Source organism: Ostrinia nubilalis, chromosome 12 (genome assembly GCF_963855985.1).
Source record: "Ostrinia nubilalis chromosome 12, ilOstNubi1.1, whole genome shotgun sequence".
Classification (NCBI taxonomy): Eukaryota; Metazoa; Arthropoda; class Insecta; order Lepidoptera; family Crambidae; genus Ostrinia; species Ostrinia nubilalis.
In genome coordinates, this window is record NC_087099.1 from 15,868,617 (window position 1) to 15,896,124 (window position 27,508).

Genomic DNA, 27,508 nt, shown 5'->3' on the forward strand with positions numbered 1-27,508 from the left:
AGAAAAGAGACAGAATAAATGTCGATTTAAGTAGCATAACACTTTTACTTTTTACGTGCCAAACCTTTGGTGGGATCATACTTCAGACTTTATTATAATTATAATATGCCAGGGCCGTATTATGAAATGACACCCGAGTGGGTCAAAATCATATCAAGGATGGTCATGATATGACCTTATGAATATGATTTTGAGCCTTGTCATGCAGATGCGCCAGTGAGTACTAATCTGCGACTGTTGTCACCCCCTGATGTTTGGCACACGGGGCGGACCTAGATTTTTTAATAACTACATATTTATTATAACATTGTTGTTATGAAATGTACGCGAACATAGGGCCAGTTTAGTTAGAACAATCGCAGGCTTGAATTTATTCATACTCAAGTACAGATGAAATACTTGGGTGTGGTTTCAAAATACGGGCTTTAATTTATTTTATTAGTAACAACAGTCCACGGAATTCAAGTCCTTATGAGCAGTACGACGAATCAGTCGGGGTCCAAAGTTATTTTTGTAAACATTTACAACATTTATATGTTTTTGCATGCAATATTTGTTCAAAATAAGTAACGCAAAGACACCAATTGGCTGACTAACCATATTAAAGAAGGATAAAATATTTTTTAAGATTTACGACCGTTAGTTTATGTAGTTTACAATAGAGTATCTATCGTTATATGGGGAGAAAATGTTCTCATTTCTTTTTTAATTAATTACATTAATTTCGTGTAAAAACCACCACCCTGTATTAGAAAAAAAATTAATCGGTTCACCGAATATTGTTAATGCACTGCTATTTACTTTATTTATTATAAATTATTATTTATATTTAAAAATCCCGTTCTGCTGCACCATGTAAGGGAATATCTTTTTAATTACTAGTGTTAGTAAAAGAAAATGTATTTTTATTTGAACGTCGATGTATCGGAAGTTATAGGAATAGGCACTTTTTACTTTAATAAATTATTATAAATGATATTATACGTTTTATTCTCTCCTAATGTAACCTAACCTACCTTTTACCAAAATGTATTCACAAATTAATTCGTAATGTAGTTAGTAGCGAACTAAATGAAAATTAGAGATAAAAGACAAAATATAGAGCTTATAGTCCAATACTTATCTTTCTCCAGTTGGGTTAATAGTTGATATTTAAGTAGGTAGGCAGATTATTTTTTACTATAGGACTAAAGATTTCAAGAAATATCCTACATCCCGGAAAAATAAAGAATTTCCTTTCTGACATCGACTATTCGTCCTAGATTATAATCGAAAACGATAAAGTGTTGACATATTTAGTTTTTCGTAGTATCTAGACACATATTCGGCCATTTCAACCGCCCCAATTGGAGCGTGTCCTACTCATCATGATGTCACATGCATTTCCGCGGCGCCAATCTTTTTACGACGAATAAAAAGACCGCGGTATGCGGCTGAATCACAGACGATAAAGGATTGGCCACACTGACTGAATGCGTTAGGTCTAAGTGAACGCAGCCCGCATTATGTATGAACAGCATTGTCGCTCAGGGTAACGGTAACATGGCAATCTGTCAGCGATGCGGTTTGCGTTCTTGCTCGTGCCCGTACGGTCAGATCGCGTCAATACAAAATGTAGGTAAACTTAGAGACTGGTAGGGCCCAAAAGGTAAGAAGACATGTAAAGTGCCCCATAAGGATTTTTTTTAAATTATTTTTGACGTTCAAAATTGAATATTTTTTTGGATTTTATCTAAAAACCAAATTTAAACCGACAACGTTCCGCGTACTACATGATGCATGATGCGGACTGCGTTCACTATGACCGCTGCCCGCAGATCGCATCCAGTGTGGCCAATCCTTTAGTTTCCAGAAGGACCAAAGCTAATAATGTTTATGGTACAAAATACTTGGTAATCATTATGTAGGAGTTAAAAACAGTCATCAACATTAAGATATCTTGGTAGATTGTTATTGTTTTATTCAAAACCGCAAATAAAAGGTTAGGTTCCATTAGATTGAGGCTACAAAGAAGAAAAGAGGATTTCTTCTGTTTTGTTATAATCCCAGGCGAATTCAAGGAAATATACCTACTTAATACTAAAATTACTACTGCTACTGTCGATAAATTACAATCCTTTTTGTTTCATTTTCAGTAGTAATCCAATGGCCTCTTAAAGGATTCAGTGATTTGCTCAGGTCTTACTTAAGTGGGTAGACAGTCTTGCTCTTGGTCCTGGGTTTAATTCCCAAGCAGACAAAATGATTCAAGATCGTACTAGAATAGTTCCAAAATAAAAGAGTTATAAAAATCTATAATAAATAATCTTGTTTACTGACCTGACTAATCAATTAAACAAACTAACCATAAAAGAACATCATTTCTTTATTCATAACTTTTCAATCCTTAAGATGAGCAAGTTAATAAGGCAAACAAGTTGTTCGTATAAAAAGTAAGTAAACAAGGGTCTGTCCAACAAACATGGCAATGGCAGACAGTAGGGAACACCTTTCTAAGCGCGTGTAAAATCATGCGCAATAAAATAAGCCCCGATAAATCATGAGCAATCATTAGTAGGGCAGCAGCGGGCGCGGGCTAGGCGAGAGGCGGTAGCGATTTTTATACAAACAAGAATTGATGAATTTAGAAATAAAGTGATCCAATTGCCATGAAAGTTTGGTGAGATGCATCCGACCCACTTCTAATTTCAATTGGGTTTGCAAGTTTGCTTGAAGATCGGTCGGAAGAAGTCGGTTCCACTATGATATGGTATGGCTACACTCGGTAAGAAAAGATGAAGATGATGCTGCTAGCATTTGATAAGGATCATGGTAAAACCAAGTGATTCTGAAATTTTAATGAACCTACCAATCGGTTTAATGCATGTTAAGTACTCGTTTACGCAGGTACACGTTCCCCAAGATACTAAACGATCCATCGACGAAGAACCCCCCAGCGCGTCATTTTTTTCAATGCCCATAATATCCCGATTTTTTTTCCTGGTGTTCGTAAAGGGATTTTGGCAGGGTCTGATTGCTACGATCAAGTGTAAAGTATCAAGTGTATAAATAAAATACTTACTTGGCTTGCCCACCATAACTGCACTGATCTCATCGCTTAGGCCAGCCGCTCACTTTCGGTTGGACCGCGGGGCGCCGGCGGGCGGCGGCCCGGCGCGGCTTGGCGGCACCGCCTCCGACGATCGCAAATAACTAGGCGCCACTAACTCAATATTGTCTTGCACCCGCTACATAGGTGTAAGCCTTGTTTTCAACTTGTACGGCGACTACTGGAGATAGCCTTGGTCCTCTTTTTTCTAGTTAGGTTAAAGGTCACTTGCGGGGTTCTAGAGCTAATGTTTTCTTGACCAGCTAGACATAGAAAAGTCTAGTTTTCTCCTGAAAATTTGAGATATTTAAAGATATTAATTTCCTAAAGCCTATGGTACGAGTAGATCACATCAGTCATTTGACATTTTAGAACTTCACATGCATACTTCGCAAACTTTTAAAAACTTTTCTGAAGAACTTACGTGGACGTGCTGCGGTTTTTTTTATCATTTCAATATTAGCAGGGCAATATTAGCAGGTCTTCAGTTTCGTAGGCTCAAGTCTGCTTCAGTTTCGTTATCTCTATAATATTTTGTTGTCTGAAAAATAAACTACCTATTTTTAAGTCCAGTAGGTACTATCCTAGGTACAGTTTATTCTTTAAAAGGACAATGAAAATATCTCATCAATTTTTAAAACGCCAACACACTTCAAGCCTCAAATAAATTCATTCAAACCCAAAACTTGCCAAGCTATTGTTAACAATTCACGCTCGTATAACTCGAGCTATTCTTTTACGACACCATACTTAAAGTAAGTATCCGAAAATATGACATTATCGTGGGCGTCGCGTCAAGTGAACCACGTGATTAGCCGTGCATCCCGACCGGCGCCGCCGCCGACGCCGGCCCGCCGGTCGCCGCCCGGTGCCGGCTGCCTTAGCTGTAGCCGCTGTAGGGCTGCTGCTGCCCAAATTGATGACATCAATAAAATGAAATAAAGTTGAAGAAATAAGTCCAAAGCCACGATAACCGAACGGTGAAGGGGTCGGACTGGCCGGCACGAATTTATAGCTTAGTACGAGAGGCTAACGGGACTATTTATAGTAATTTGTGCAATACAAATTACTATTAATCTTTTTAAGTCTTTGAAATTGTGGGTGGACAGTTAGGCTCTAGACTCCGAAGTCGTATACATATTCGATTTCTGATCCAAGTAGATAGGGTGCAGTTTTGTGGTGCAGTCGCGCAGTGTTGCCGTGTGATTCGCTTCGACCGCAGATGGTTTCAACTTCGATTCCTGGTTTGATTAGATGTTCAGCTGTGCTGTTCGGTAGCATAAATAAGGATGTAGTTTACATAAAGTGAGATTTCTTACCGTTTCAAACAATCAATAACAACATTATTCAGCTTTAGTTAGCCTTTTTAGCGTAAACGAAGTTGCTGAAATCGTTTATCGTGATAGAACCCCTGTTGTCACTTATCTTTATTTCCTTCTATCAATCTATCCTATCAAAGTCCAGTCCAAGTCTATTCTTTCTATCGTAGGTAAATATTAACTGAAATAAACACACTTTCAGAGGCTTTTGCCATCCCTTTGACGAGGCACGCTACCGTTGATCAGCGTAGTGATCCAAGGTCGCCATTATTAAAGGGTATTGTCGTGATAGTACTTACGGTAATAGCTACATTTTGTTATATTGCTAAAGATTAGTCTAGAGGTTAGGTATTTAGCTGAGTTCAGGATTTGATTCTCTGGTGGGGCTCAGGGGGCATTAAGAAACAAAATTTGTAGTTACATAGAGCACAAATTTAACCTAATCAATATGATAATGAAAACTAAAATACCTTTTTATAAAAAACTGACCAGCCACGAAGTTTTGCGCTATCGGACTACCCACATCGCCTTATAAGTTGGGGTTCGAATCCCGCTGGGGGCATATAAATGTGCTTAATGAGCGCGTGAATTTTATACGCGTATTAGTTAATATGGTATGGATTTTTTATCTCTTCGCCATAACAATAATCATTAAGTAGGTATCCTTGCTCAACTCTCAAGCTACACCTTTCCAAGCAAATAAACTAAAAGCAGCTGGATACTGAAACACGAGACAAAACAAGAAATAACAAAAATAACATCGATATAACAACTGCAGTGCAGGTAACGAGGCAAATGAACAAAACAAGCACCAATGAAGATGTTAGCAGCGTCGCCGCGGCGCCGCAGCGGGCGCCGGACGACTCCTTGGCTTGGGGGCCACGAAAAATGCTGTTTGATTCTGAAATGTCCCGACGAATGGTGCATCCTCGTTGTGGATAAAAAAATAACTTTAGATCATTGGCTATGTTGGATAAGGCTAGTTGTAATACCTACCTAGTCTAGTTAAACAAGTTTTAAAGAATAAATACTTAAATCTAATTATGTTTAATATCGCAAACAGACATCAATGAAAATGATAAGTTTAATATAATTTTGCATGTCTAAAGGTGGAAGATGGAGACATTAAAAAACTTATAACAACTACTGTATACGTAAACCCATGTTCGCAAATAAAAATTATTTGATCTGATTTGACAACATAATTATACTTACATAGGTAAGTGCAAGTGTTGTGCAAAACGCTCATGTGCCAGAAGAGGCCACTGTTTACTATAGCACTACTTTACGGTGAAGTATAAAAAAAACATTCACCATAGACTCATTCTTCATGAAAATCGAGAATAATTAAACAGGCGAAAAAGGATTCCTTCCGGTTTCAGATTCCCCGCTCTTTTCGTGGCCCCTCACGTCGTGTCCAACAGTTTTTGAGTGTTTGCATAGCATGGCATTGTGGCGGTTATATAAATTAGGGGAGCTCACCGATTCATCGATTCCACTATGACATAATGTCTGGGGGCGCCCTCGCCCGATGGGAAGAATATTGCCCTAATGTGGGATCTGATTGTGTTTGTCCAAGATACTCGGGAAGTGTGGAAAAGTATTCAAGTAGTAACTATGATTCTTGAATTCCCTTTGTTGCTTCTTAATGCTTCTCAGAACTTTTGGAAGTTACTTGAAAACTTTCGTATTGCTTCTCCATGTTGCATTAGTTTTTCAAATATCTACGTATCTACTCTATTTTCAATCAATTCAAAGATCCAACAAAAATATCATTTTTTCTTAATACATACTAAATACTGAAGAAGAAGCGACTTAAATAAAATTTCAGTCTGCGTATTTGTATAGAGACCGCATTGCACTTTCACGGCACTTGTACTTAAGAAATATCGGAAACTCAAAATTAAGGTGTTTTTTTTTATGAGACAGGAGGCAAACGAGCAGACTTATCACCTGATGGTACCTAAGGTAAGTACATGGTAGCAATCCCGTCAGTAATAATAAACTTGTACTCGTACCTACATACGTCCTAAATACTATTTGCTCTGACTTCGGGACAAAATGTAGCGCAAGAAACTCGGTCACGATTGTTAGGAATTTGTTTAATAACAGGAAATCCAATTAATTAGATTTCTCTTTAAGTATTTTTGATCAAAATTATTTTCTTAATTATGTAACATAATTAATAAGCACTTCTACGAGAGTTAGAACATAAACATAACTCTACATAATCAACCAAAAATGCTTTTCTTTTTCCACTCTGGACACTCCTGAATAACTTAACACCATCGCTGTCAATATCAGCATTGACTGTCATATATCAATACTTTTCTGAATCCATGAATGATTTCTGGTAATCTCCTGTTTTCATCGAATGGTAATGAGGGAGCCAGCTCATCCATCTAAACTTCGGTTCTCGCTTCTAATGACCGATGCGTGATAGATTGAAGGTAGGTTAATAAAAAAATAAGTGTAAGGGTCTGGAGGGTGATGACGTTATGACTGATCGCTAAAGGGTGTTCGGATCGCGTCTTTCCGTTCTATACATAGCCAGAACGCAAGGGTGTGAAACTAATCGAGTATAGTTTGGAGATGACTTTTTTTACTAAGCTCCTCCAAACTATACACGACCAGTACCTACGCATATGCGGCGTACTGCTCGCGTATACTTTGTAGTGACTTAGGGCAAATATCTTACTCCAAAATATACATCGCCAGTACGCATACGGACTAATCACGTATGTATTGTAATAAGTGCGTGATTACAATTTATACGCGAGTAGTTGCATGCTAGTCATTTTGTCTTATTGACCTCTCTTTCTATTACATATTAATTAATATCTGCGTGTCTACTTTAAACATTGAATCATCTTTCGACACGTATTCTGCCATAGAAAAGATATTTGTATTGGGGCTGATATTTAATTTTCACCAATTCTCGAATAACTCTTAAATTAAGAATTATGTAGGTATGGAAATATGTCAAAATGATTTTGTTCTTGAGATAAAAGTTAATAAATAAAATAAATAATAAATAAATATCCTTAGACATTTTACACTGCGCTTCTAGTCCCAAACTAAGCAAAGCTTGTACATAATACTAAGTATTAAACATACATACTTAAATACTTTTTTTTTGTAAATACATACTATACATAGAAAACACCCAGTCCAATACAAACAAATATGTTCATGCACACAAATGTTTGTACTGTGCGGGAATCGAACCCGCTACCTCCGAAATAGTAGTCCGTTTCGAACCACTACACTAAACGGCCGATAATACAAACCTAGCATTTAAAGTCTCGCATAATGTATTAACTTAATAATGCACGTTGAACTTTCTCCTCTCACTCTCTCTCATTTTAAATGAATTTATGATTACACTAATAATTGTTATTTAATTTGAAATCTATCTAATCAATTTAATTTAAAAAACCACTTACAATAGTGTTAAAAATCTAGATTTATTATAGATTCAGTAAAATAATAATATTTTATGTAATAGTATCGAATAAATGCAATTTTAAATATAATTCCATATTTTACTAAATCAATATCAACTAAACACACTCTAGTCAAGTGTAAGTGGTGTAGTAGAAACTAATCGAGTATAGTTTGGATATGACTTTTTTTACTAAGCTATTCCAAACACAGATAATATAATACTAGTCCAAACTATACACGATCAGTACGCAAAATTCGTGTATAGTTTGGAGTCACAGATTTACAAACGGGCACTACAAAATATACACGAGCAGTTTCCTATGGGTGCGTTCTGGCCATGTATAGAACGGAAAGACGCGTTCGGATCACGTTACTAAATGGTTAAAATATTGTTCGAAAATTGTTTGATGGGTTGTGAACTTGGGGACAGTTTCAATCGAAGTTTAAGGCTTGGGTGCACCATCTTAATTTAACTTTAACAAACATCAAGTCTGTCAAAATCCATACAAAAACAGCGGTTTTGTAATAGTTACGGTTAAAGTAAGATGGTGTAATTCAGCCTAAGATCATTTCTGCTTCGACTTTTTATAGTCGAAAGTCAAGTCAACAAGTAGGTAAGTCAACCAGAACAGACTTGTGGATTCAAGCTTTTATCATTTCAGTAATTAACGTTACGAACCAAAACTAGAATAAAATTAAATTCGTACTTACCTACATACTTACTCTATCCAGCGAAGTTTCGTCCCGTCCAAGTCCCGACAAGTGATCTTCGTTTTCATCGCGGTATTTTGTAATGAACACTCTCCATCCATCTAGTTCGACTCCCTGTTCGCGCTTCTAATGATTTGTTGCACGTGTTGACGACCATTGATGAACGGTTTTGCAAGAAATATGACTGGGAATTAGCTAACAGCGTGTAACAGCTCAGTGATTCCCAAAATATGCGTAGATACTCAGATACTGTCCGTGGTGTACTCATCTTTTTCTTTGTATACCTTAATATTTATATTTACTAGTTATTGTTTGGAAGGTTGCCGATAGGTAACCTTCATAAAGGGACCGTAATAATTGTTAACAAGTTACTAGTGACGAGAAGCACAGGTAAACACCACCAAGTGACCAAGTGGTTCTCCTTCTACTAATTCTAGTTCGTGGGTTCGATTCTCAGTTTTACAGTTATTGAAAACTTTGCATAAAAGCTAGATGAAAAAGACAAGGTATAGCAATAACTTCACAGATAATATTATGAAACTCATCGTCTTCTGTGAGTATGATGTCACGCACGTGTAAAAAGAAGAAAATCAAATTAATATTAATATTCATGCATACCTAGTTACCTACATATTTGCATCATGGCATCCATAATGATGGCAGTCTGTAGAATATAAGCTCATCGTTTATTTTTCGTCAACCCAGACTTCAAATATAGTTATCATAACATGTTTATACGCTTAATAATACTTAAATTATGCCGCTAATTTGATTACTAATACCGATGTGTAATTAGGTGTTCGCGTGCGATTCTCAGATGTAACCCCGGTTGATAAGTTCGAAAGTCGTCCCAAATGGGATGTGAGCAAATAATTTTTATAGTCGGCAGCCATGTCAAGCAGGGATGTTAATATGAAGTTTCGGTTATGGATACGGTTACGGATTTTAGAATAATATTATACTGGTTTCGGTTACGGTTACGGAATATGATATCATATCGGAATATCCGAAAGTTTCGGATAATTTCGGTTATGGATATTAGAATTTTAAAAATGTAAAATTCAAATAGCAAGACGCTGCGCGACACACATACTTAGCTTCTTTATGTATGTACCTACTATGACGACATCTATGATAAAACTAAAACAGATGGTAGATGGTGCCAGGAAATGCCAGACAACTAGGTAACAAATATTTAAAAATATTAAGATTTAGACTCCTTATCCGAAACTATCCGTAACTTTACAGTTATGGATATTTTTTTCAGATATCCGATAGTTTCGGTTACGGTTACGGATATGCATAACATCCCTATGCGAAGACAGCGGGCGCCGGCGCGGGCGGCGGCGACGGCGGCGGTGGCGGCGGCGCGTCGCCTCGCTCGCGTAAACAATACCTCCTTATGCTTGATTGATAGATGCTGGTTAATTGACTCGTCTTATTTTTGGCCACCTTTAAATGTCATTTGGATAACAATACCTCGATGTATTTATAAAAATAATGAGGCGTAAAACGAATATTTATAGAAAGAAGTAAGAAGGACCTTTGTCCCACAATTAATAATATTCTTAAAGCAGCTGAAATAGATGGAGATTTTACGGGGAACCCATCATTCCCATGTTAACGATATCGAAACTAATTTGAGCACTAATAGTAACTAAATGAAGTGTTTTAGATCGGGGAACAGACTTCCTGTTGTGATAGACCGATTTACGCGCGGCAAAGCCAAAACTGGACGGACTCTTGCTAATAGCACAGTAGTACTGTGCTAATAGTGATCAGTTTTTTTTCTAAAATAGGACATTTGGATCTAAAACGGAACATAATATAACATTGACACGTAATAATTAATATTGCTACAATGCATATTTTCTTATAGACATTAATCTAATAAAATTACTTTCAAAGAATGCTCTATAATATCCAAGAGGCACGAAAACGACCAAATGGTACAAGTTCTCTTGCGATGCCTATAAAAGAAACTGTAAATTTGCCAAATTACAAAAAAATCTTACATTTAAATAGTTGTGGGCAATGTGGGCATATATGGGATATAAGTACCTACTCAAAATGTAAGTAAGTGACTACAATTTAATGTCCTACATACTTACATAAATATTACACAAAAATTTAGAATTTGGTGACATTACACAATTTTACATCAGTTTCCATTTTTCTAGAGTCGATTTCCCCGTAGGGCTCCGAGGACCTGAGAATAGACTTCAACGCGCGCTTCGTGTTCAAGAGGTGAAATTTCGAAGTCGAATTTTCTATGTTCTTGCTGTTCTAGGTTCTGTTGCTAGATGGGACACATAAATAAATAAATAAAACGTTTATTGCTTTTTAACACAATTAAAAGGAATTACAAGAAACAAAATTACTGTAAAAAGGTAAAAAAGCATATGGCTCAGCATGTGCGTGCAGGACTACCTGCCCTAGACAGCGCTGGTTTTCAGCCACCACTTCTCAATGCACTCAATAAAAGAAAGCGCACAACAGCTCATTTACTAAAATCGAGGTGGTATCACCAAAGATTCATTGTCAACTTAGAACATTAATATTGTTTGTTGGTTTAACAAATTATAATACTTCTGGCCGAGGATTGATTCCCACGGCTGCAGGTCGTAAATCAGCCGCTCCATTCGGCCGTAAATCAACGCGTTCATACGATCGAGTACATTTGCCAACTCAGTGGCCACCGTAATGGAGATTTATTTCAAACTAGCTTTCCGCCCGCGGCTTCGCCCGCGTGGAATTTTGTCTGTCACAGAAAAACAATATCGCGTGCGTATTTGCTCACCGTTTAGACCTGCCCTGGACTATGACAAACATTTTAAAACCAAAATCAGCTCAATCGGCCCAGCCGTTCTCGAGTTTTAATCAGACTAACGAACATCAATTCATTTTTATTTATATAGATAGAAGATGGGCAGTGAGGTTCATGAAAGACAATGACATGTGTTTTAATGGATGTTAATTTGTCACTGGTTATGGTCAAATAATCAATTTCAAAGTTAGAAGGGAAAACTGCAAGGCATTCTCTTTCTAAAGGAATGGTACCGCGTTGAAAAAGTAACTATTACCACATAATAATACTCGTATTATGGCTATTACTACGAAACATACTACTATTACTACATACTACGATTGCTACGAATAAAAGACGTAGCGTAGTCGTAGCGGAGCCTGTTTTTATTTTTTACCATAGAGTTAAATCTTATTTTACTTCTTTAAATAAATGATGAATCAATAAATAAATAATATCTCTGTTATATGTAGATTATACCATAAATGATAGCATCAAAAAGTTGCATCTTATTTAAAAATATTACTGCTGAAAATACAAGACGTCATCTCTATTTTGAATAAGGTTTTTTTCTCTTATTTTTTATTTTTCTTATCGTATTTAATTCCTTTGCGTGTCTACTGCCAAGATGGCCGTCGTAACGACGCCTGAGGTCCGAGCTTGTTTACAGCGAGTGCCGCGTCGCTAGTAGTGATGGGATGATAATTTTTCATGCGTACGGCACCAACAGGGCGGATGCAATCTGCCCGCGCGTTCGGCTATGTGCCCTTGTCGAGTTTTCTTTTAATTAATTTATTAGTTTTATTTCTTTTAGGATAAATGATGGTCAAGTTTGTTGTAGTTTCCAAATGAAATAACAGGATAGAATACAACATCTAGAAAGTTTAAAAATATTATTTAAATGTGTCACTTATTTTGTTTATCGTTACAACTGAGGTGAGCTGAATTATCAGCTGTAAGCTTTATAGTACGTATAGGTATGCTACATCGCAGTGAAGTAGTAGTAAGTGGAGCCCCATAACTTTTTACTAAGTTACAGGATCAGTCAGGTCAGGAAGGTCAGCGTTACGTGTGTTATTCCTTCAAATTTTTTACTTTGACTCTGGCATATGTGTTGATTGTTAGATTAGGAGACTGGTGGACCATTAGGTCTGCCACCAGACTGAGTGAGACCTCATAGCAACTGTGTTAACTTTGAATTGCCTTTTTAGTTCTACACATGAGGCAGCTGTGTTTATGAGACCTTACATGATCTCATAGCAATACTGTAACTTTAACTTTTACCTGTGCCACTGTACTGTATTATGTTACGTGTGCGGCGACAAGTGGCTAATTAAGTCACCAGAGTTGTGACCTGAGAGCTTAATTTTACCTCTCTACCTCATGATAGCCGTCATGGGGTAAGACATCAGAGGTTCTGTAAGATTTCTTTATATTTCTAAGCCCCAAACCAACAAGAGCCTGTATCCGAACGCGTCGATTACGGTTGTGGCGACTAGTGACTAATTACACCAGAGAGCTATCCCTCTCTACCTCATGATAGTCGTCATGAGGTAAACCATCAGAAGTTCTGTAAGACTACCTTATTTTTCTAAACCCATTCAACAAGAGCCTGTATCCGAACGCGTCGGTTACGGTTGTGGCGACTACTAACTAATTACACCAGAGAGCTATCCCTCTCTACCTCATGATAGTCGTCATGAGGTAAGACATGAAAGTTCTGTAAGACTACCTTATTTTTCTAAACAAACTCAACAAGAGCCTGTATCCGAACGCGTCGATTACGGTTGTGGCGACTACTAACTAATTACACCAGAGAGCTATCCCTCTCTACCTCATGATAGTCGTCATGAGGTAAGACATCAGAATTTCTGTAAGACTACCTTATTTTTCTAAACCCATTCAACAAGAGCCTGCATCCGAACGCGTCGGTTACGGTTGTGGCGACTACTAACTAATTACACCAGAGAGCTAACCCTCTCTACCTCATGATAGTCGTCATGAGGTAAACCATCAGAAGTTCTGTAAGACTTCCTTATTTTTCTAAACCCATTCAACAAGAGCCTGTATCCGAACGCGTCGGTTACGGTTGTGGCGACTACTAACTAATTACACCAGAGAGCTAACCCTCTCTACCTCATGATAGTCGTCATGAGGTAAGACATCAAAGTTCTGTAAGACTACCTTATTTTTCTAAACCCATTCAACAAGAGCCTGCATCCGAACGCATCGGTTACGGTTGTGGCGACTAGTGACTAATTACACCAGAGAGCTATCCCTCTCTACCTTATGATAGCCGTCATGAGGTAAGACATCAAAGCTCTGTAAGACTACCTTATTTTTCTTTCTAAACCCCCGTTTAACAAGAGTCTGAATCCGAACGCATCGGTTACGGTTGTGGCGACTACTAACTAATTACACCAGAGAGCTATCCCTCTCTACCTCATATAGTCGTCATGAGGTAAACCATCAGAAGTTCTGTAAGACTACCTTATTTTTCTAAACCCATTCAACAAGAGCCTGTATCCGAACGCGTCGATTACGGTTGTGGCGACTAGTGACTAATTACACCAGAGAGCTATCCCTCTCTACCTCATGATAGTCGTCATGAGGTAAGACATCAAAGTTCTGTAAGACTACCTTATTTTTCTAAACAAACTCAACAAGAGCCTGTATCCGAACGCGTCGATTACGGTTGTGGCGACTACTAACTAATTACACCAGAGAGCTATCCCTCTCTACCTCATGATAGTCGTCATGAGGTAAGACATCAGAATTTCTGTAAGACTACCTTATTTTTCTAAACCCATTCAACAAGAGCCTGCATCCGAACGCGTCGGTTACGGTTGTGGCGACTACTAACTAATTACACCAGAGAGCTAACCCTCTCTACCTCATGATAGTCGTCATGAGGTAAACCATCAGAAGTTCTGTAAGACTTCCTTATTTTTCTAAACCCATTCAACAAGAGCCTGTATCCGAACGCGTCGGTTACGGTTGTGGCGACTACTAACTAATTACACCAGAGAGCTAACCCTCTCTACCTCATGATAGTCGTCATGAGGTAAGACATCAAAGTTCTGTAAGACTACCTTATTTTTCTAAACCCATTCAACAAGAGCCTGCATCCGAACGCATCGGTTACGGTTGTGGCGACTAGTGACTAATTACACCAGAGAGCTATCCCTCTCTACCTTATGATAGCCGTCATGAGGTAAGACATCAAAGCTCTGTAAGACTACCTTATTTTTCTTTCTAAACCCCCGTTTAACAAGAGTCTGAATCCGAACGCATCGGTTACGGTTGTGGCGACTACTAACTAAGTACACCAGAGAGCTATACCTCTCTACCTCATATAGTCGTCATGAGGTAAACCATCAGAAGTTCTGTAAGACTACCTTATTTTTCTAAACCCATTCAACAAGAGCCTGTATCCGAACGCGTCGATTACGGTTGTGGCGACTAGTGACTAATTACACCAGAGAGCTATCCCTCTCTACCTCATGATAGTCGTCATGAGGTAAGACATCAAAGTTCTGTAAGACTACCTTATTTTTCTAAACCCATTCAACAAGAGCCTGTATCCGAACGCGTCGGTTACGGTTGTGGCGACTACTAACTAATTACACCAGAGAGCTAACCCTCTCTTCCTCATGATAGTCGTCATGAGGTAAGACATCAAAGTTCTGTAAGAATTCCTTATTGGACTTCTTGTCGGGAATCTGAAGCGTCATGTTAGCGGTTTTGTTTTATTTCTTCAGATACGTGTTTGGGCGACTATTAATGTGTAATAATGGTGGATTATTAACCATTAAGTGTTCGTGAACGTGCACGAGTGTGGGCAAGTGAAGCAAAACAGTGCATCGTGATTCTTCTGGTTCTCTCAAGTTGTCCATAGGAGGTCTCAGTAAAGCACCACAACTTTACTGAGACTCAAAGAGTGGGAAGGTGTATCATCTATCATCATTCATTATATCATTACTTGATCTCATTTTGTAACTCGTATCACATAAATACTTGAAAATGGCACCAATCAAGTCGACTTCGACGTGTATTGCCAACATCATCAAAAAAGAAGAAGAAGACTTCCTTATTTTTCTAAACCCATTCAACAAGAGCCTGTGTCCGAACGCGTCGGTTACGGTTGTGGCGACTACTAACTAATTACACCAGAGAGCTATCCCTCTCTACCTCATGATAGCCGTCATGAGGTAAGACATGAAAGTTCTGTAAGACTTCCTTATTGGACTTCTTGTCGGGAATCTGAAGCGTCATGTTAGCGGTTTTGTTTTATTTCTTCAGATTCGTGTTTGGGCGACTATTAATGTGTAATAATGGTGGATTATTAACCATTAAGTGTTCGTGAACGTGCATGAGTGTGGGCAAGTGAAGCAAAACAGTGCATCGTGATTCTTCTGGTTCTCTCAAGTTGTCCATAGGAGGTCTCAGTAAAGCACCACAACTTTACTGAGACTCAAAGGGTGGGAAGGTGTATCATCTATCATCATTCATTATATCATTACTTGATCTCATTTTGTAACTCGTATCACATAAATACTTGAAAATGGCACCAATCAAGTCGACTTCGACGTGTATTGCCAACATCATCAAAAAAGAAGAAGAAGACTTCCTTATTTTTCTAAACCCATTCAACAAGAGCCTGTATCCGAACGCGTCGGTTACGTGTGCGGCGGGCCGGCGGCGTCGCGCGGGCGCCGCGCCGCCGTCGTGTCGGCGCGTCGCCGCCGGACACCTAGCGCTGCCAATCTGCCGGTTATTGTTCAAGATAAACAATTTTGGTGACGGTCATTGGCTGGACGCGGCCGATGCCTTGGATCGATTGGTAACAAAATTGGGTTTAAATCTGTGGTGGTATTTTGGGACAGATTTTTTCTTATGAGGGATTTCGCGATTGAAAATCCGCCAGATGGCAATACGTAGACGCGAGGTCCAAAGGCTGCATGATTGGTTATTTTTGACATGACATTGACAGATATGTCAAAATCCACCAATCACGCAGCATTTGGACCTCGCGTCTACGTATTGCCATCTGGCGGATTTTTCAATCGCGAAAACCCTCATTGTTTTGAAGTTTTTATTTTGCGATTCTTACTGATCTCGATTTTTATTTTATTGTTCCAATAATTATTATTATACTACGTTATTAATAACTGTCCAATTTAACTGCAAATACCTACTGCAACTCATAATAATAAAAGGTATCGTTCTTATGGTCTACAAAGTTGAATTTCTTGACATTTTTTCTCACTGGTTCATTTTAATGTTTCTGAAGTAATACCAAGCTTTTTAGGTTTCCTGCGATTCATGCTGACCTCTGAAGTCAGGCCTCTACTTCAGCTTTTGATACTGGAAAAGTGTATGTATTGTTTCAGTCTTTTAGTTACTTAAGTAAATGAAAAACTATTAAAGTTAAAATATAACATGTTTAGCAAAACCAAACCAAACCAAACCTCCACATACACAAAGAGTTTTCAACTCGCAACTTTCATTCAAAGTCGACATATCACTTCATTCAGCCCCAGCAGTGCATAAATACGGGGGCGCCGAGCTTTTCCCGCCATTCCGCCCTAAGCCGCCGGACTCGCTGGGCGGCCCGCCCTAGCGCGGGCGAACTTTCAAATGTAGGTTCCTACGCGTAGTCGACAATAAACAGAGCTTGTTAGATGTTTAAGTGTGAAGTTTACAGTGTTTATAATGGTTTGGAACGATAGTACAGAAGGTAATTATTATGATAATTATATTATTTATTGAAACATTACGATTAAATACAAAAAAATATTATTTATATGAGGTAAAAATAAAAATAATAAACTTGCAAACAAATATCATCGCTTAAACATTGTAAGTTAAATAAATAAATAATGTTAAAGGGAGTTAATAAAATGAAAATTGAGTTGATATTTACTTATTCTGTGTTAGAGTCGCTTTTCTGGTTTCAATATTTTTCATGTAGACTAAAAACGGTTTATTTCATATTTTAAGTGTTAAGTACACATTCAAAGGATAATTATTGAACAATCTTTTTAAGAATTAACTAAAAACATTAACTTACAAAAAATTTATATCTTGAGACACTACGACGAATTTTAAGTACTTGTATGCTACACGTCGAAATAAGTACATTTAATTTTTTCAAATGCAAGTTTTTCATTTAATAAATTATTCTTTCATTTATTTAAGGAAATAAACAGCAATATTCATAAAACACATAAACCAAAACAAAATAAGTACCTAAGTAAGACGTTTTCCTTAAATTATTTCAATTATTATTTTATTTAATAACATACTAAAACTTTTACTGAAAATGTGTTTTAAAGAGTTTTCTTTACAAATAGTGTGGTAGATTGAGCGTTTTCAGTACTCCTAACGCCATCTATGCTCGACTGCGTGAACTAAAAGTTAACTTAAGCAGTTAGTTATCGCAGTTGTTCAAGTTAATAAACTTTGACTTCCAGTTTCTAAAGTTGCCGTCAATTTTTTTTCTGATGAACTTTAGAACTTTTATGTTTGTGCTTAGTCATAAAATGTATTTTTAATTGCATTTTATGGCATGAGTTCTTTTGTAAAGTAAAAATCTGTAAAGTTCATTATTTTCCACGTTTTGCATTTTTCATTATTAAAATTACGAAGGTAGTTTGTTATACCGAGATATCTGTTTACATTTTATAAAAAAAAATATCTTCATTCAATAATGCATATTTAATTTTATTATTTAAATCCAGAATAAAACCAATCTTTGATTTATCATACTACTCTTAACTTGATTAACTTAAATTATTTTTCTAATCAACCATCTTGACTTGGCTATTGACATGTTTATGTTAATCTGATTATAATATTATCGTCTTAATCTTTAATCCTTTAAACTTGCTACAAAAATAGGCCCATTTGACTTATTTTATCAACGCTTTGAAGATTGACGTCATTATAATTTAATTTCTGAAAGAAATTAATTTTAACTAATACTATTAAACTAAAGCAGGTAGCTAAAACATTTGAACCAATGTCACCTTCATTCCATGTGTAGAACAAAATGTTCCTATAGCGCCTATATTTTTTAATAAACTAAGATAATGCATAAACTTCTGCCATTTAATCATTAAATGCATTAAAGTTGTCATTATAGTTAGTGTACCTATTTGTATAAGTACCGGTCACGTGTACTGTATCATAAAAACAACTAGTTAATTCTTGTTTCTGAATCACAATAACTTTAATATGCATTTATTCGGCACGCCTTCTTTTAATAGACAAAATAAAATACCTAACTCCCACGGTCGGCATCTCTTCCTGTCCACCTACATGACGGTATTTTCGAAATGTCCTTAAGAGAACCAGATTACATTTTTAATTTTCACACCGCACTAGAATTCGAACTTTCGCTGGTTTTGAACCCGCGACCTTTGAGGCAGCGCATGCCACTAGGCCACCGCGGTCGTTACCCGCGGTTGGGAACTTCTAGTTGTATGGTGGCGGTGATGTTGTATGGCTAAGATTCGGACGCATTATCTTGAAGGAGCGGCCATTATTTATTAACTTCATGTGTCTTTTAGCTCGCGCATTCCGACGATGGACGAGCAAAGATTAGTTGGTGTGCAGAGGAGTCACATTTTTTTATTTTGATTCCTACTTTACGGTATAGTAACTAAATAAACCATGGTCAATATTTCGGTGCATATTTATATTTTCAATGTTTTTGTCTGAGTAATCATTGAATTGGTGTTCGTTTGAAAGAAGGTTAGTAGTTGGTTAGTTAGTTTTTGTAATTTTTTTCATTTTTACCGAGCCATCAGCTTCATCATCAGCTTCTTCATCATCAGCCGGCTTATTCCCAAAGGTCCACAGCTCTACTACGATATCAATAATAAAAAAGATTTTTTATCAAAATTTCAAATTTTCATGGACCCGGCGGAAAATAAGAACAATAGAGTCGTGGACCTTTGGAAAAACTCTATTAGAACAATGTGGGCAGGGCAACAATCAATCAACAAAATGCTAATTATCAGATCATGAATTAAGTTTCAATCACATCATGATTTAATATGTGTCAATGGTAGAGGGGTGTACGATGGAATTCACGTGTTTCGCCTACATAAAAAATTAGACCATGCAACTGTGATTTTTAATTGCCAATTATACCTAATTGACGCCCACGCACACACAATGATTGACGTAATTATGTTAATAAAACTTTAAAAATGTAATTTACTTTGTATTAACAACTTTTATGATTGATTTTCAATTATTATTTTATACTTATTTTATTTTATTAGGGCAGTAGATGTCGCATTAACCTATAATACGATATGAAAGAAATCAGACTTCTATGTATATTTGAATGGTACACTTATTATACCTGCGAATAACACGGTAATAAATAAATTCGTTCTGAAAAGAAAAGTATATAACTATGTACATAACAACGTATTTACTTTCCTAAAAGACGATATAGGTATTGTTTTTATTGAGTATTTTGCGATTTGCGTTTTTTTTTAAACTAACGGTGTCTCTCAGCGACGCGCCTCTCGTATCCACAAAACATCACATTCTCTTCGCCTAAACTCGTTGCTCGGTGTCCGAAGCGGGCGGGTGGCGCCGCACGCACACAGGCGCGCGCACCTGACGCCACCGGTGGCGCCAGCCGCCCGCCCCCCGCGCCCGCTGGGTTGCCAGCCCGCCGCGCCGCCGGCGAGCAGGGAGATTGCCGATTGATTGGGGAGACGCGGAAAATGTTGGCGACTTATTGTTTGGTGGATTGCAGTATTGTAATAGACGGGATTTGATGTGATTTGGTTTTATTAGGAAGATATTTTTGTTTTGACATTGGGGTACACGTTTCTTACGCTAAAATAAATAGTGAAATTAATGTTATTAATAAACAAAATGTACCTACTTTATTTTACTTAACGCTTCCTATTAACTTAAATAAATGTTTTTTTTTTCTCTTAACTTTGATCTCTTCTATAAATTCATCAAACAATGACCATTTATGAACTCCTGTCTAGAATTTTGTATGGGTAGATTTTATTATCCATTAAATATTTTAAATCTAAACTTGTCTTACGTAAAGCATTTTTCAAAAAAATGTCAACCGAACTATAAAAATCGTGGAAGCATTCAATTTTATTGTAATAAAAATATTGCATCCATGAAACTTTATTACACAGCATTGAACCAAAAATATGCTGAAATTTCAAGACATCCAATCAAAACGTAGGGAGTCTTATTTCACGAGTCGAGCACCGGGATCGGGGTGTCCGGGGTGCACGGGCTCGGGTAAACATCGCGTGCAGGTGTCGCGTCAGCGGCCGCTGAGCGCGCGGGCGGCGGCAGTTGCAAGCGCGCACGCGGCGAGCGATGACGTGCGCGAGAGATGTCGCGCGGCGGCGAGCGCGCGGCTCGTGACGCCGCGGCATGTGATGTTCAGACGGCACGCGCTGCGGCGGCGCCTGGCGGCCGCCGGCGCGCCCGCGGTGCCCGCCGACCAGCTGCGGCGCCTGGCGCGCGCCCTGGACGCCGGGCCCGCCGGCGCCGACTGCGTGCCCGCCGGCCACGCCGCCTCCCTGCTCCGCCTGGCCGTCACCCGCGCCTACAGGTTCCCCGACCTGCGAGACCTCGGCGAGCTCCGCAGGGCCCCCCACTGCGCCGACCAGCACTGCTGCAACCCTTACCACTGGAGCCGCCTCTGCAAACCCGGTACGTCCGGCCGTTGACCCCGGCAACAAGTGCATGGAGTAAACACGAATCACTAGTGTATTTTGAAAATAGAATGTGCGCTTCATTGAAACGGATTTTATGTGTACGCGCGGAGTGCATCTGTGCCGGATTGGGAACGTTCGTGAAGGCTGACATGTGATCGCTTATCTCCGAACCTAACCTAACCTCTCGCTGCGTGTGACCCGTCGGCCGAGAGCCAGCGGGTCCCGGAGGAGTTCATGTACACTTTCCCGTGGCCAGCCGGTGTTATTTTCACCCGCCCCGTGGCTAACTTCGCGCGATTGCAGCGGTTATCAGTGCCAATCGTTATCAAAGTATTTATCGCTACTGTTTGTTTCTGTATCTGTCGTTACGTCGCCGTGACGTCACCGGTCTCGTGTGCCCTGTCACATAGCCTCCAGTCCTCATGTTTCATGCTCCACATCGGTTAGAAACCAGTGTTTTCTATTCCAGTAGTGGATCGCACGAGTGCAAACATTTCCGTTCGTTAATCTATTTATAGAGCTGACATCAGTTTAGTTGTTTCTTGGTTTTATTTTATTAAAATATTAAAGGTCACGCACATTTTAAGTTTGATAATCTTTGCGGATTGCTTGCGTCAATAGATTATGGAGAGCGTTGAATCGGTTTGTATTTTTCTTGTTGTCGAGTTGCGAGTGTGCGTTACGATATTGTGGTGGTGCGCGTAGGAAAAGTAAGCGGCTATCACCTAATCTGCGCAGGGTCAGGCGCGCGATAGCTAGACAAGGTCGCGGCGCCGGCGCCGGCGGGCCGCGTCGCGCGCGCCGTTAACTCTTGATTCGCGAACGCCGTCAGCCTTTGTCGGCAACGCATGATCTTTTCCTACTCCTGAAGGTTACATGGATGTTTTAAATCTCCGGCCCGTAGAAACAGGCCTCGCCGTAGATGGCCAGAGTTCCAATAAGATATTAATGGCTTGCAAGTATTCGTGTACGTTTTTGGACACAATCCTATCAATTCTCATCAACGAAATATTGTCGGCTTTTACTTTCTACCCTCTTAAATATCATATTCTACTAAAACAACACTATTATACTAGTATTCGTGCTGATAATCCCATGCTTAACGAACAAAAACGGTGTTTCTTATTAGATGTTCGTTACGTCCGAAAGTCTTTACGATACGATCGAGTCAAACGATGCTTCTGAAGTAATGAGTGGCCATGACATCGCCTCACGCGCAGTCAAATCGCCTACAAACTTCCGCCCACGCCGTGTTACCGATGGGAGTACGTAGGTGTGTTGACAATGCCTTTTAGCATATTAATTAAAAAGAAAGGTGGAGAGATATGAATATTATCGCTTCCTAAAGGTCTTGAGTCCTTTGTACGTAGAATGTTGGAGCCACAAGGTACAATCTACGTCGTACCACTGTCGGTAGGTGTGGCGGCTTCAAATTAGACTCGTGAGAAATTCCTCCGACTGTGTATTGAGTCATCGAGCTCTCGCCCATCCCATAACATTGGGCGAGTACTTGGCGACGAAATTCTTTGTTACCAAGTTAATGGGCCGACAATTAACATGTGAAGCAATGGGAAACGAAGCGGCATACCTTTTTGGAATGTGCTAACTTAAATTCCAATTGGCGAACGTTTTGAATTTGAAGTCGGAATACACATATTTGGACACGGAATCTTTCAAAGATCGAAATTAATAGTTTGTGAAACTGTAAATGGAATAACTAAAGTTAATTTAATTGGCTTTAGGGCCGATTTTTCAATCGTCAGATAACTTTTAACTGATGAATAAGTTTAGCACATTGACAGCTTCAGCATGGAAAATATGTCAAAATGACAAGTTTATTCTTCAGTTAAAAGTTATCCGACGATTGAAAAATCAACCCTCATTCAAATATTACAATTTAAGGAACATGTACAGGAAAGAAGATTTGAAAACAAATCACAAATCCATCACAAAAAGGAATTCATTCACTTAAAATTACAGCAATTGCAGCCATCCATTTTTGTACACCTATCAAAATAGACGATCATATTTCGATACCAGTTTCTACATACATCCTTCCATTTATAGCGTTGGAATGTACGACTAACGTTATGCGAGGCGTCTGGTCCTTGCCTCGCGTTACATACAGCTCACTTTCGCTTTAGATCGACGCCCATTAGCGACTGTCAAACTGGCCAAACACTCGAGCCAGTGTAGCTGGGTTCTGCGAGCAAAAAAGAAATCCTTTAAGCAATGCAATTTGAGCGATTTCGCTATTTTGTCTCGCTGTAGTTCAAAATTCCGTTTGTAGAGACCATAGTAGTTTGCATTCAAAATCACCCCTGTTTAGGTGATTGATTGTAATGATAAGAATCGGTAGTAAACATTTGAATTTCAAATTACTTTTTTTGTCCACGTCTCTTGGGGAACCATAATCAGCTGTTGATGAGAAGAGGTATCACAAGAACTGTCTGTCAACATTGTTAGCTGTTTTTATAGCCGAAGAAGTATATGCCCCATTAAGACATTAAATATCAACCATTTCTCATAATCAAAAGCCACTAGGACTCGGAACCCTCAATCGATTTCATTCACACTTGACCAGTTTTTTGCGACGGTGGGCAGCGTCTTGCGCGGACTAGTCACTGCGTCTCTTAATTTGCTCACGTTAATTTGAAGTTAATTAACCGAAGCCTGATGTTTGAGATGCGAATTCGTAAATTATCGACAGAAGAATTTGTGGTAATGGGTGGTCTACAGACGGAGACGTCTGGGAGGCATCCTCATTAATTTTAATGCTATGGCAACTTACATTATTCATTATTTCAAATAAAAATGGTATGATTTTAAGCAAATAAACATATTATTATTCAAGAACAAAATTGCCGGTAATATTAATACTTGTGCTCAAAATAAATTAATCGTCGAGTCAAACAGTGTCATAACTTTTTTCCAAAGTTTATAGCTGTCGCTAGATATTCTACACAAAATAATAATAAATATAGTAAAAACCGTGACAGAAGCGTTATAGCCAGTAATTTTTAAAATTATGAAACGAAACAGGTGACAAAAATACTTACTCGTACACCAGCATCAACTTTCTGTATCGAGTCAATAATTATTAATTAGTGTTTATTTTCATACACTTGACCGCTGACAGTTGTAGACCTTGAGTTTTCTTATGCACCTCGAACAAGATTCACGGGGCCCCTTCCAAAGATCTAGCTTATTAAACAATTATTATTAAAGGTTGAATTCTGTGACGAGACGGGGGTAATTGCAAATGCGACTTTTATAAAAATGGCTTTTGTGATGTTACGGAAGTCCTTGGGCGTTATTGATTACCACTATTACCACCATAAAAAAAGATGGTCTCTTCTACAAAGGCAAAAATATTTGCATTTAGCAAACAAAGGAAGCAAGAGCGCTATAAAAGTCGAAGCAGGATATATTCTAACGCAATTGGCGCCATATCATTGATGAAGTCGTCTTTCGGAAATTGCCGTGCACCTGGTAGGAAGTGCGCCGCCGCCAGACCCCACCTGAGCGTTTTTGTCGGCTCGTCTCGGCGCCACCACTTTGTCCGCTTTCGCGGCTGTTCCCACAGCCGCCACCACTAAATATAGTCTGACGCCGGCCGCCGCTCTTCGGTCGTCCTTTGATTTGCGTCTCTGATTGACATCCTTGTCTTCGGTTATTGCTGATTGTCTCGTTACTTTTGGACTGACAGGTAATGAGGCGTTTTTGCGGACCCCACTTTCAAATTGTCATCGACCATTTAGTTCGCCTTATCTTGCAAAACATTTACCGTGCGTAAATTATTGGCGTCTCAGAACTCAAATTTATTGCTTGAAGATTTTGGTTCACATTATTAGCTCAACAAATATCCCCACAACTTATAGATCTCATTAAAATCATTTTAGCCGTGCAGTTTACCTCACACTACTCGGTTTTATTGGTCCAATTCAGGTTTCAGTTATTTATTGGCGTTATAAGGCTAGAGGAATGTTAACTACAAATACGAGAGCAAAATCCATCCACATCAATCTATTGAACATACCATGCGCCAGAGGCGAAGATCGAGCAAATCACGACGTGCCGTCGGCCTCTATTTGTGAATGTTTTTATGAGAGTCGGCGCTTTTCGACCGACGTGGGAGAAGGGCGCGGGAGGGGGGATCGTTATCTTATCGTGCGCAGGCGTCGACGCGACGCCGCACGCTCAGGCAGGACCAAAGATTGGTACGAACCTTGCGCGGGCGACTCCATCATTTGCTCAGTTCATTAACTCTAATCTAACCCTATTTAGACAACACCCGCCATGAGCTCACGCGCGTGACGAGCTCGAAACGTTATCGACGTAGGCAACTACCATTTACAAGTGATTCCGTGCCTACACGCCATTTTACCGGCCATTACGAGTGGGGTCCAAAATTTAATGATGTCGTCTAGATACACCAGTATAAGAATCCATCTGTTGATGTAGTGCGCGGCGCGTCGGAGGCGGCGGCATGGCCGATATTTATTTAGCCATAATTGCTTGTCGGCTGGCTGGCGCCGGCGCCATGTCGCGCCGGCGGGGCGGGGCGGGGAGGGGAGGGCTGCGGCGGCGCAGGTACGCCGCCCGCGCCCGCCACACTGCGTAACTTCAACTCGATTTTCGTGATCGGTTTTTTCCCGTTTTATTGTAGTCTGGTCATGTTTTTAGGTTGCTTTGTTGAATTTGTGAATGGTCCGCATTATGTGCGGCGGACAATAGGTTCGCGTTTGAAATTTGTTTACAGCTCGTTACTCCGTGTGCTTTATACTGATTAGATGGCACACGATGGGAGTGTTTTAGTGGTCTCGTCGGCGGAATGTTTAATTTGTGATGTATTTGGCGTAGTTGTTTCCTTGTGAGCGTGAGACGGCCAGCGGCCGCGGCACCTGCGCCAGAACCGGTCGCTCCCGGCGGCGGCTCCAGCGAAACTGGAAAAATGTCCACTTTATTGCCTATAACAGCATGACGACGTGTCAGCGATCGCTCATTCGCGCTTGTTAGGAGGTCTCTCCAACAATTTATTGGGCCTAGACATGATTTGTTTTCGTAACAACTATACTCTGTTGCATATTGTTGGCATTTAGGATTTCCTTTCTTTCTTTCTTTATTTGAAATGGTTACATCATCTTTTCTAATTCTAGTCTCGATAACACTTCAAAACTGTTACGACAATTCCATTAGAATCACGTAAACGATACGCGATAGTAACTTGAGTCACATGGTTATATTTTCGTAATGTTACAAGAATTTGGTCGGTGTCTCGCCAGGTTATCGGGGGCCTCTTCGGGCTTAGGCACCGTTACCAATCAAAATTAATAGCACTTTATTGACAAAATTCATCTTTTATGTCTACCTTACTGGGAGATTTTGAGGTAACATTATTTTCTTTGCTTAAGATGGGAGTTGGAGCATTAGTAATATTTGATGGTTTACTAATGAGTGTTAATTAATTCTTCAAAGGCTGATTATATTATAAACTACTAAAGCCGATGTCGGTCGCCTCAATGAGTCTCAATGGCTATAATTGGGCATAATTAGTCTTTGAGGCGGTCCACCACAGCGTCTTGCAGCATGGAGACTGTTCTATGAATATTTAAATACGCTGGCTATGGGCGATTAAAGCTAAGCTTGTTGCTAATTACGCCATCAATTCTGGTACTTGTTGTTTTAGAACCGTTTTCCTACTGATTATGTTTGGTAGAAAAATTATTACTCATACTCATATCTATGCTCATATGCTGTATCCACTTAGAAGTTAAGCGTTCAACCATAACCGAACCAGTTTGCTCGCTTACACTTCAGGATCAATTCTAATGCCAATAATGTTATTTTGGTAAAATACTTTCACACTTCTAGAAAGTGTGTTGGAATCGCAGGCCTCGTTTCAACTAGAAGATCAGTGGAGTCGTGGTTCAGTGTATCGATAGCTTCTTTGTCTTCGCCGATCACTCGTCGTGTCGGATCGTGAGCATCATCTGAATTCTTGTTCCGTGTTGGTAGTACGTCATTGGCTTCCGGTAGTGCTAGCGCGTTGACAGGCAAGGTCCAATGCGTGTGCGCAACTAAGCCGCACGTAGGGCCGACACAGACGACATTCTCCCGAACAATTTGCATAGTTGATATTTGGACTTGATTATGATTCGTGTCACCGTGTGAGGTCAGATCGAGATATTTATCATCGGCATGCGAACAAAAATATGGTAGGTACTGAATAAATGAGAGACTATTCGAGCAGATTTAAACAATTTACTAGCTAATTTTACATGGCTCTGAAAAAATAAATTATCAGATAGTATAACAAAACAAAATATATAGAAAATATATAGATAATAAAACAAAACTCTGAGAAAGTAGGTATCACTAGAGTCCAATGTACAACTTGCTAGGTGTAAATTAA

The 27,508-nt window shown here is 39.1% G+C and overlaps 1 protein-coding gene across 1 annotated transcript in view; it reads left to right on the plus strand.

The window, feature by feature from the left end:
• The first annotated feature begins 20,574 nt into the window (after nucleotides 1–20,574).
• LOC135076424 (mothers against decapentaplegic homolog 6) overlaps nucleotides 20,575–27,508 on the plus strand; it is a 33,727-nt gene continuing 26,793 nt past the window's right edge. The window contains exon 1 of the mRNA XM_063970891.1: nucleotides 20,575–21,088. Within this exon, the coding sequence (XP_063826961.1) occupies nucleotides 20,575–21,088 (514 nt within the window). The remainder of the gene's footprint in view (nucleotides 21,089–27,508) is intronic.